This window comes from Notamacropus eugenii, chromosome 2 (assembly GCF_028372415.1).
Source record: "Notamacropus eugenii isolate mMacEug1 chromosome 2, mMacEug1.pri_v2, whole genome shotgun sequence".
Classification (NCBI taxonomy): Eukaryota; Metazoa; Chordata; class Mammalia; order Diprotodontia; family Macropodidae; genus Notamacropus; species Notamacropus eugenii.
The window spans coordinates 355232808-355244824 of NC_092873.1; the positions used below are offsets into that span (position 1 = coordinate 355232808).

At 46.7% G+C, this 12017-nt stretch overlaps 1 protein-coding gene across 1 annotated transcript in view; it reads left to right on the forward strand.

The window, feature by feature from the left end:
- Window positions 1-319: 319 nt before the first annotated feature.
- Window positions 320-12017, forward strand: part of ERBB2 (erb-b2 receptor tyrosine kinase 2) — a 30432-nt gene continuing 18734 nt past the window's right edge. Inside the window, exons 1-3 of the mRNA XM_072646298.1 lie at window positions 320-702; window positions 7026-7177; window positions 11178-11388. Of these exons, the coding sequence (XP_072502399.1) occupies window positions 630-702; window positions 7026-7177; window positions 11178-11388 (436 nt within the window). The 5' untranslated portion in view covers window positions 320-629. The remainder of the gene's footprint in view (window positions 703-7025; window positions 7178-11177; window positions 11389-12017) is intronic.

The window sequence follows — 12017 nt, forward strand, 5'->3', positions numbered from 1 at the left end:
GAAGGGGAGCCTGGGTTAGGAGAAGATGGGGAAAGGCAGCCTTGATTAGGGTTCCCTCCAGATTAGAGGGTTGTGTAACAGTAGACTGGGAAAGCCTGGTGATGGCAAAAGTAAAGTATCCCGTCTGTCCCCAACCCCTCCTTCCAGGAACAACAGGTTTCTAAAAAAGTCTCTAGATTCAGGGGAGATTGAGGCACCCCCAGGCCTACCCAGGGAGATAGAAAGTAAAGCTGGGAGCAGCCACTGCCACTCCCAGAGACTTGTTGGAATGTAGTTGGGAGGGGGGGGGGGGGAGGGCGGGATCGAGACCGAGCAGCGCGCTCCCGAGAAGGAGGAGGAGGAGGAGGAGGAGGAGGAGGAGGAGGAGGAGGAGGAGGAGGAGGACAAGCAGTGACTGCTTTGAGGAACTACAGGAATGAAGTTGTAGAGCTGAGATTCCCCTGCAATCCTGGCTAAAAGAGAGAAGTCAGCAAAGAAGAAAAATACCTCCACTGAGCCAGTGACTCGCTCAAGGGGATTCCTGCCCGGATTGGGGTGCTTCCCAGGATCCCCTTATCTCCCAGCTCTTAGGTTCCATCGGTCCTCCTCCTGAGCCTGGGAGCCATGGGCCCCGGGCCGAAGTGAGGACTATGGATCTGTCGGGCTGCTGCTGTTGGGGGCTCCTTCTGGTCCTCCTGCCCCCAGCAGTCTGGGGAACCCAAGGTGAGTCCGACTGGGAGAGAACTGTCTGCAGCCCTTTCCTGCAAAGAATTCTCAAGGGGAAGAAAAACTTAGGGGCACATTTGACAGGGATGAGGAGTGGGAGTGAGGAAAGCAAAGATTTAGAAAGCATGGGAGTCAATAGAGAAGAAATATGACCAAGCCTCCGGGGGAAGGGGGACTCCCGGGAGGGCCTGGGGGGATGAAGTCAGAGAGATGAAGCCAGATCAGGGAGGTAGATAGGGCAGGGGGTAAAGTTACATTGAAGGGGCCCGACATAGGGCTTGGGTCCCAGCCAGCTCTTGTCAAACGGGGAAATAGTCAAAAAGTTTTACAGAATTGACCAGAAGGGGGAAAAAAGTCCTGCTAAGTTTTGTGTGTGTGTGTGTGTGTGTGTGTGTGTGTGTGTGTGTGTGTGCGCGCGCGCGCGCGCGTGCGTTTGTGTATTCGCGTTCATATGTTCCTTCTGTTTGACTCTTAAAATCCACAGCCACTAATCTCCAGACTGAACTGGGCTGGGCTGGCTTTCTGGGGGGGGGGGGGGGGGTCCTAATTTGTTCTTCAATCCTCCCTCCTCTCCTGCCCCCCCACCCACTCTCTACCTCAGGTTGTTACTACTCCAATTCTGCCTTGGGCTGGGGGGGTGGGGTTGGGAGGGGGCAGAGAGATAACCAGTTGGACCAGGAGTGGGGAGAGAAGAAGGTTGTAGGTTTGCTTGGATGTTACCACACTCACTAGTGTGGGGAGGGAGGCCTAGAGACGGAAGAAAAGAGGGGGCGGGTAGGGGAGACAGTTGTTTTGAATAAATTTCTTCTGGGCCAGTCTGGGAAGGAGAGAAAGGCTTAATTTTGTTGGGCTTAACTCGGCAGGTGTAAGGGATGGGACATAAAGAGGGGTTCTGGGGTGGTCTTGGGGCATGGGGGAGAATTCCAAAGGTTGGGGACTTGGCAAACTAAAAGGGACCACTTGGAGCTGAAAGGGTAAGGGCTGTTGCTTTTGGTTTGGCCTTTTCCTTCATTGAGGGTGGAGGGAGAAAGGGATGAGGTGGGATAGGACTGAAGGCTGTTGAGGGCAGCATACACTTGAGGAGAGGATCTTGGCGGATGTTGAGTCTCTCTCTATGTGCCTCTGGGGGCGGGGTCTGTGTGTGTCTCAATGTCTGTAAGTCTGTTTTGTCTGTATGTGTGTGTTCCTTTGTGTTACCAAACAACGCTGACTCCATAACTTGGGTTCTGGGGAACTGTGCTCTTTGCATACCCAGGATCTTTGAGATGACTGAGTCAGGTTTGCTGGAAAGCCCCAAATAAATGTATCCCATCCTCTCCATTTGGATCCAGAACATAGTACTTAGCTCTCCCTCTCTGACCCCACATGTTTAGCTTCCCGACCCGCAATCCAGAATCTCTTCAGACTCTAATATTCTGGCTAAGGCAGGACAGTTAGTGTGTAATCTGGATTCTTGAAACTATGTTTTTGTTCAACTGCTGAAAAAACTGGGTGACCAAGAAAGGAGGCCTGATGGGAGCTTCTGTTATGTTGGTAATATGGGTCTATAGTTCTCTCCCTGCCTCAGTTTCTTTACCTTTGTGCCTCAGTTTCCACAGGTTTCCCTACTACTGTTCTTATGCTCATATTTTTAAAAAATCCTTGATGGACCTGTTCAAAGGAGAAAGGAGATGAATATGTTGGGGATGGGGGGTATTGAGGAAGGAGGGGAAGGGATAGTCAAAGGGTCAGTTCTTCATACAAGTTGCTCCCTATCCCGTCTCTTCAGGGGCAGCATACTGTAAGGATATGTCATAGGTAATTCTACCTAAAGGAAACTACCTGTGAGGCTACAGGAAGGGGCATTGAGGAGGGACTTCAGAGTCTGGGCAAGGGGAGTGAATAAAAGGCAGAGAGGTCAGACTTTTGCCAGAATCCTATCTCATAGGCTGAGGAATTATTGACTTTGAAAGCCATGTAAATTCTCAATTTGTGTATTATCTACAGCTTATGCTTATGATTATTAATACTGAGGTTGGCTCCCCTATTATCCACCATTCCCTCCCCCGCATTAGTGGTTGTGCTCCAGGGAAGTAAACTCATTTAAGTATTAAGTAAAGTATAATGGGGAAGATAAATTCATTGCATTTCAAAGGTCAAAATAAAATACTTTGATTTTGTCATCGATGACTAACTTGTGAGACTGAGAGTCAGTCACAGTCCCAAATTCACTTTCCCTAAAGGCAGCATCCTGAAGAGTGCCATTTCTCTTTTTCTAGAAAAATAATTCTGACCCAGTTGTCTAGTCTTCCAAGGGACCAAAAAAAAAAAAAAAAAAAAAAGGAAGGCATTGTCTTGCCCAAGTCGTGGAAGTTCTTCACCTCTGTTGCAACCTTGGACCCCTTAGACAGTATGATGAAACCTATGAATCCCTTTTCAGAACAGTGTTTTTAAATCATTTAAAGATGTTATATTTCAGTTAGAAGTTAATGGAAATAACTGCATTTTTTTTCTCCATCCAAGTTCATGGACACCTTCCCCCCCAAAAAACCCATGGTTCATGGACCCCAGATAAACAGCCTTTGCCCTCTGGTGTAATATAAAATGCTGGACTTAAGCCAGAAAGTCCTGGGTTCAAATGCCATCTATGGAGCTTGTTAGCTGTGTGACTCTGGACTCTGCAACAACCTTGCTGGAGCCACAATTTCCTCATGTATAAAAATAGGGCTCATGATACATCCATTCTCGTCTCACAGCATTGGAGCAGTGTTTGCTGGGTGAGTCTCAGAAGTCCTCTCAGTGAGAAAAGAAATTGAATGATTCTCTTCATCAACCACCATCTCTCCTCCACCTCCCACCTTCAGCAGCAATCATTTATGTTGGCATCTCTTTATTGCCCATGCTTCTTTAGTACACACAATTTCATCTCCCTTGTCTTCAGTTGATTGGGCAAAGGGGAAAAGGAACAGGAAAGGATCCATGTTCCATGAACAGAATTCTGTTCACTGGTCAGGAAGACTTGTTGGAATTGGGGGGGGGGGGTCACTGTTGTTGAGGATGGCAGGAAGTCTTTGGGGTGTGGGTGGGAGTGAAACAACTGGGGCGGAAGACAGGGGAGAGAAAAGCAGAGAGGAGGGGGCAGCAAGTGAGGGCAGAGCAGGCATTATTAAGGGACTGGGTCTCTCTGAAGCATGGAGAGTTCTTCTACCATGGGGGTAGTGTTGAAAACTCACCCCAAACTCCCTCCTGAAAGCAGGTGTTTGGGATTAGGAATTGCACTGGTCTAGAGATTGTTGGTGAAGTGGAAGAAAATGAGAAGATCCTTCTAGGGTCTGATTCCTTCTAGGAGGAGTAAACCCTGGTAGTTGCCGAGTGTCATCATGGAGGACCATACATGAGAAAGAAAGAGATTGGTCAGGAATGAGGATATCATATTAGTAGGACCTATCAAAACATAAGGCAAGCAGCTCAGTACAATAGAAAGAACTGATGGTGGAGCCAGAGAATCTGAGTTCAAAACCCATCTCTAACAATTACTACCTGTGTGACCTTGGGAAATTCACTTAACTTCCCATAGACTCCATTTCTTTCTCTCTAAAGTAAAGGAATTGGACTAGATGGTTTCTGAGGTCTCTTTACAAAAGACCAGGGTATGATGAAGGCTAAAGAAAAGAATAGTAAGGGAAGATGTGAGACTAGACTGTGTGTCTTCTGTGCATCTGGAAGAAGCTAATAAGTGACTTGACTAGTGCCACAAGCTAAGTGTATGTCAATAGTGTTACTTGAATGCAGGTCTTCCTAACTACAAGGCTAGTTCCCTATCTGCCACATCATGGCTTTCAAGATACATATCCATTAAAAGTACATTTTCTTTTCTTGAATTCAGAAAGTCCAGGATTGGTAGACTTCTTGGGAAGAGGAAAACTGGAAGCAGGAAGGTTCCTTTGCAGGGAATGAGACTGATCTCAACTCTACCCAGAAAGAAATATTGGTGGAACCAATGGAATGTGGGGCTTAGGGATAGAAAAAGTTTCAGAATGAAGAACAAGTGTGAGTGGCGAGGCAAGTTCTGTGTCTAGAGGGGAACCCCCAGGTCCGTGGTCCCCATACCTGTTGCCTGTGATCTGGGTGTCAATGTGTTAGGATGTCCGCTGGCCATTGATACTAAAACTTGAAGCTGGGTCATTGGAGCCAGTGAGTTTCTTCCTTCTCTTCTTCCTCTCCTGGCAGTGTGCAAACACTCCAATCTGGGAGTCTCATAATAAGCAGCTGAAGGGTCACAAAATGAGCAAACAAAAGCGCTGGGACTCAGGGCTATCTCCACTCCCTCTTCAGCCCCCTTTCTTCCTCAAGTTGAGATTCTTTCTGAAAGTTTATTAGTGACACTAAAAGTGTGTATGGGCCTTTCCCTATGTCATTCTCCTGCCCGTAAGGTCCCACCACAGTACTTTGGGTGTGTGCTCAGAACCAGGGAGCTACTGGGGGGTGGGGTCAGGGGGCTCCCTTTCCTGGGCTTTGGGCTGGGGCCTAGGGAGACAGCTGGGCTGGGGCAGAGCAGCTGAAGTGGCTGAGGGGAGCAGGGTCTTTATTTTGGGCCCTGTCTGCCCCCTGGCTCCAATTTCTCTTGGGAGCTAGGTGGGGGATGGGAATGAGGAAGAACTCAGAAGGGGAGATAAAAGGAGATGACCAACTCTTCCTCAGTCTGGAAGTCTGGACTCCCCAGGCTTTCCATTTCTCTTCTTTTCCTTACGAAGATTTTGTGGGTAGAGACAGAGAATATCAGGATTTGGGAGGAGGGAGATGGAGGCTCACAGGGAAAGAATGAATCCCTTGGCTTCTGCCCTCTTTGCATCCAGACATCTGGCCTTTGAGATTCTCCTGCTCCCCCCAAACTCTCAGGTGGGCAGAAAAGTGAGGACTGGGTCACATTCTTTCTCAGTCTTTGAGGTAGGGGATAAAACCTGCTGAGAGAGGAGGAGCCTGGGGGTATGAGTAGAAAAGAGGGAGAGGATTGGGATGAAAGTGTTATGCAGGAATCCCAGGCAGCTCAGTAAAATGCAAGGCTGTGTGTCTATAGTGGCCCTCCCTCTGCCTGCCACCCCTCTAGGCACACCCTCCCAGGTCAAGATGCGTCAGATGACTCATCCTCTCACCTGAGCAGAAAAACAAGTTCAGCAGGGCATATTAACCCCCTTCCTGCCAGCAGTCACGGAACCAGCTGATAATATGACTACCCCCATTTCCCACCACCATAATTTTTCTTTCAAGGAGGGCTAGGGGTGCACCTTCTTGCCCTGATTTGGCTGCCTGGTAGGCATCTCTGTTCTCAGTTAGCCTTGGGTCCAGGCAGACACCTAGTTGAGGTGTCTGTCATGGTGTCACTCAGATGGGGTTAGCAGTTAAGGTATGTGCTTGGTGGTGGGGGTTGGGGGTGGGGTGTGATGAGCTGTCCCTGTGGTGGAGCCTTTGCCAACTTTTTCCAGGCTCTCACCCCCTGTGGGGGCGTAGGGGCCAGTTTGTACAAGGTTTAGGCACATATACACACCATTACCTTGACTGAGTTCTGCTGTGATGCTGTCTGATAAGTGTGCCCAGAATAAAGGTGGTTAGACAATGCCCCTTCTTTCTAGGCTGGGGTCATCTAGCTCACCCTGTAGTGACCAGGGGCCCTGGCCTTACCCACCCCCAACCCCACCCCAACTCTGACCCTCATTGACACTTTCTGGGTGGTATTGGGGTGGGAGGATATCCTTTGCCAGGAGGTTGGCATGTGGGTGGTATTGGAATGGGGTGGGGAAAATGCCCTGGGTTTGTTTGGGAGAGGGAGGAGGGGTGCTAATGATTCATCTTCCCCCTTGGGGGATTTTTACCCTATTGGCATTGTGCCAGAGTCTTAGGGGACAGCCTCTGGGATAAAGGCGGGTTTTCTCTGTTGGCTACCCTATGAGAGGAGGGGAGGACAAGGTCAGTTACACACTCCCACCCCATCCATGGTAAGCATTATGAGACTGGCACAAGGCTACCATGTCCACTCTGGGGAGCTCCTATCTTTTGCATGGGTACAGTTGGCAAATGATTCACTCCAAAGCCTTCCCTCTTTAGCTCACAGTTTTGTTTAGTTGTTAACTCTTTGAGTGGAATTATGGATCCAGTGATCCTGGGGTAGCTTGCTATTCCTTCATTGGACTGGGACCTAAGCAAGGACCCTCTCTGGGTGTTTGTGCCCTAGTTGGAGAAACAGGACTTCTGGGTCCTTGTAGTTGCTGTGACAATTCTGGGTCAATGAGCTTCAAATGGACAGTGGTAGCTCTGACCATGGCATCTTTTCTCCTTCCTGCTAGTGTGCACAGGCACAGACATGAAGCTGCAGTACCCTGCCAGCATTGAGAATCACCTTGACACACTGAGCCACCTGTACCAAGAATGCCAAGTTGTACAAGGCAACCTGGAGCTCACTTATCTGCCTGCTGATGCCAACCTCTCCTTCCTCCAGGTGAGACCCAGAGATTACCCTCTTGCCCCAGATGAGGTGACATTTCCCCTCACCCCAATCTGGCACGTCCGTTCCCCCCCCCCCCCCCCCTGCCCTGTCTCTCTCTCTCAGTAACCAAAATTAAATGACTTGCCCAGGGTCACACAGCTAGTAAGTATTTGAGGCTGAATTTGAACCCAGGTTCTCATACTCCATCCACTGTACCACCTGACTGCCCCAACATTCACTGTCTTAAAGCTGACAAACAAATTCTTCCTAGGATCTTCCTTGCCATTTCTCCATGCCACCTACTCTAACCTCATTGTCCTAAGTTAATCTCAAATAGCATTTTATATCCTAGCTCTCTAATTCACTTAAAATGTATAGGCTTTGCTCTGGGACACAGACTTGAAGATCCTTCGGTGTCCTTCCTCCCCTTATAGTCCTCTGGTCTCTCCCAGCAGGCCCTAGGCTTCCACCAAAGCATCTTGCCATGTGCTATACTGCTAACTTTATTGAAATGTTCCTCTAGAGGAGAGTAGTTGGTCAAGAGGAAATAGTCCAGTAGGCAGGAGAGGGAAATACCATAAAACAATGATCTGACATTAATCCATCAAATCAGGACCCACAGGGCACCGAGAAGGGCAAGATTCGTTATTAAGTAATAGATGTAAAACAGCTAGACCGTCAAGGTCCCCCTTTCTACCCTACCAGCTAAGGGGCACAGTGGATAGAAAGAGTTACATTTGGACTCAGGGAGACCTGCGTTTAAATACCTCTTCAGGTGCTATTGATACAACTCTTAGCAAGTCACTTAACCTCTCTCTCAGTCTCAGCTTCCCCATCTGCAAAATGAGGATAGCAGTAACACCAACCTCACCTGGTTAATTGTAAGAATCAAAGGAGATATTTGTTAATGGCTCAGCCAATTCTAAAGGTGCTCTAAAGGGGCTAGCTGTTTTTATGCCAGCCCCCTTTCAAATGTGGACCCTCAGGCATCTTTCCACTCAAACATGGTTGGTTGGCTCTGACTCCTTCTGAACACCATCTTTCTCCAATTCTGTCCTGGAGGCTCCATCCAGAGAGTAGCCCATTTCAAGAAACATTCTGTATTTACATATACATCTCCCAGTCAAGTGTATCAGCCTTTGGAAGGCAAAGTCTCTCCAATCAGTTTGTAGACTCTTAAGTTACAATTGCAAGTCTGATTTACATTGAACTTCCTTAAGAGTTCTGCTCCAAAGGTTACAGTCCCATTCACCTTATCAAGGCTTCAGACTGACTGTACCAGGGAAGGCAGGGGAGCCAGCTGAGGCGTGGAAACCATTACCGATATGAATGCTGGGCCCCCGGCAATGCTTCCTGGAAAGATCAGAACCTTCCACCAAACCTGACTCGAGGCCCTAGACCCACGGGAAGGGACCAAGAGAGTAAACTCCCATTGTTGCCTCAAAAAAGCTGACAAGCAATCCCTGCTCCCTTATCATAAAGAGGGGACCAGGATACCACAGCTTCTCTAAGCAACCTGGGAGTCTTTTGCTTAGCCAGGCATCCCCACAGACTACACCCCAGTCCATAGATGTTGAGACACTTGAGGCCTGGAATTTAGGATATAAAGTAAGGGAGCTTTCTTCCTAGCTATCTACATCTCAGGTATCCAAATCTCAGAATCCGTGGAAAAGATAAATCTGGGGAGACCTCTCTTATAAATGGCATTGCCCAAGAACAACCTCCAAGCTAATTCTTGGATTGTGAGGGAGAGTGGGACCTCCAACTTGATCTGCCCCAGGTGCCACAAGTCCAAGTTATGGCTCTGAAGGAAGTATTATTGTGTATTGTAATTAACTGTATAATCACAAGACTCTCAGTGACGTGAGGGTCTAAACTCAGAATTCTCATCCTTTCTTTGTGTCATAGGCCCCTTCGGGTAAGCTCATGAAACCTATAGAGAGAACTTCTCAGAATAATATTTTTAAATGTATAAAATAAAATCCATAGGATTACATGGGAAATCAATTATTGAAATATAATTAGCAAGAATTTTTTTTAAAAGTTCATGGACCTCAGGTTAAGAATCCCTAATTTAAATTTTATCTCCCTAAACTTTAGACAGAGTAGGATTCCAGATTTAGAGATGAAAAGGGACCTGAGAGGTCAGTTAGTCAACTTCCTCATTTTATAGGTGAGGAAACTGGAATTAGGTGTCCTAGGATCTGAACTCAAAGCCCCTGCCTTTTAAAAGGGCAGGCAGTCTTTTCATTACAACATGCTGTAGTTCATGTATAATTGTTGGCTGAATAAAAAAATGAATGAAGAAACTAGTTTCAGAATCAGAAGCCCTATATTCAGATCTGGGCTCTGCTGTTTATGTGTGTGTCCTAGGGCAAATCACTTCACCTGCAGCCTCCGTTTTCTCTTCTATAAAATGGGGATGGTATTGTTTGCATACCTACATACCTCACTGGGTTATCCAGTAAGAAAACTTGTCTAAAGCATTTCTTAACTATAAAGTGTTATATAAAGGTCAGCTGTGGTTATTGTGATTGAGAGAATGTACAAACAAAGGAATAAAAGAAGGAATTCCTCCCCCTACTGAGTCAATCCTCTTTCTTCCCATAATGCATCTGCCTTTGGACATCTCACCCAGAGCACACTTTGCTTCCCCACCTCTCTCCTTTGCTCATATTTCTTACCTTGATCCCCCAAATAGGCGCTCTCCTGCTCCTTTGCTTTCTTGCCTCTTCCTGGAGCAGTCTAAGACTCAAGACAGTTGACTTCAAGTCCTGTTTCTCCTACTAACCCATTGTTACTGACCAGTAACTTCCACAAATCACATACCCACTGTGCTCCCTAACTATAACATGGACTTATCTGACCTGTGCTCTGCTCATGAGGATGTGGTAAGGAGAATGAGAAAAGGAGGAAGTGTTATATAAATGTAGGTTAGCAGTAGGACTCTAGATTTAGACCTGGAAGAATCTTAGAGGTCTAACACCCTTGTTTTTCAGGTGAGAAAATTGAGGCAGGGAGACTAAGTCATTTGCTCACAGTTACACAGCTAGTACCTAAGGTGATAATTCTTCATGACCCATTGTTTTCTTGGCAAAGATATTGGAGTGATTTGTCATTTTTTCCTCCAGTTTATTTTACAGATGAGGAAACTGAGGCAAATAATGTTTTAAGTGACTTGCCTGGGATCACACAGCTAGAAAGTGGCTAAGGCTGGACTTGAACTTGAGAAAATGAGTCTTCCTGATTCCAAGCCCAATGCTCTATGCACTGTGCCATCTAGCTAACTACTAACAAGGCAGCATGGTTAAAGGGCTCAGGAAAGCTTAGATGCAAGAACTGCCACTGACACAGAATTCCTTTGTGAACTTTCTGTGGTCATGGGCAACGCTTAATAAGTCATCACCAAGTTATGGATCATCATAAGTTTCAAGGATTTTACACGCTGGGTGTTCCCTATATCAATGTTCTAGACTGAAGACTATTATTAATGATAACAATAATGATGAGAGACATCATGCCTGAGTGGGTAGAGTCCAATGCCTTATCTGAATGCCACGATACCTCAAGTAGCTAAGATGTTATTCTTGTTGATAATATCAAGAGGGTGTGTTTCCTACTGGTTAGAGAGCTGGTGTGGCAGTTGGAAAGACCTGAGTTCAAGTTCATTTCTGACACATATTGGCAGTATCACCCTAGTCAAGTCACTTAATCTCTTAGTGTTCCAGGTCAACTGTAAGATGATAAGTTTGTGGCAAAGGTGCCAACTTGCATTGGTAGAAGGAATTTCCTCATCTGAGAATTTCATATATCAGTGAAATCGCAGGTCTAGACCCAATCCAGTCCCCTAGTCATAGTTCACACTAGGAGACTGAACTTGGTCAGTAAGGATAGATGGGCCCAAGGCAGTGGAGAAAAGATTGCTTCTTGGAGGAGGCATGTTTGGGGTCATGCTGGGCACCTTGACATTTCCATTTGCCATCCTCACCCATTTTTCTACCCCATTCCCCAGGACATCCAGGAAGTGCAGGGTTATGTGCTGATTGCCCACAGTCTGGTGAAGAGTTTCCCGTTGCAGAGGCTACACATCATACGAGGCACACAGCTCTTTGAGGACAAATATGCTCTGGTCATTCTGGACAATGGGATTCCCCTTGGGACTGCCCCTCCCACACCACAGGGGCCCCCAGGCCTACGGGAGCTGCAACTTCGAAGCCTCACAGGTATGGGAGAAGGGAGTGGTGCAGAGCAATGGCTGGTACAAGGACTACTAAAGGAAAGGGTAAAAATTGAAGGTAAAAGAGTATCAAGTAGAGTCTGTGTGGTCTGGGTTCAGATCCTGTTCCTACTAATTGTGTAGCCTTGGACATCTCACTTAATCTCCCTGGGCCTCAGTTTCCTTTTCTGTTAAATAAGAGAGTTAGACTAGATGACCTCTGAGATCCCTCCCAGCCCTCACTCTATGATCTTATTATGGGAGGTGAGAAGAAAGCCTGGGGGAGATGGAGAAAGACACATGGAACGACTTGCTGATACATGGAGAGTCTGAGCTGTCAGTCCATCAGTCAACAAGCTTGGTATTTTGCTGAGGATTGAGACAAAGAAAGGCAAAAACAAATATCAGCCTGAAGGAGCTTATGTTCTAAAGGGGGAAACACACCGAATACTAGCTACCTACAAAACGAATATCAAGTAAAATGTCAAAAAAAAAAAACCCGTGTTAAAAATTGTTTTAATGTGTAACTGGGGAAAAAGTATTTTATAGAAAAGTAAAAAAAAAAAAAAAAGATGAATACCGAAAAGATGAATACTAGATGCAGGTAGTGTGAAAAGGGAAGGGTCCTTCAAAGCC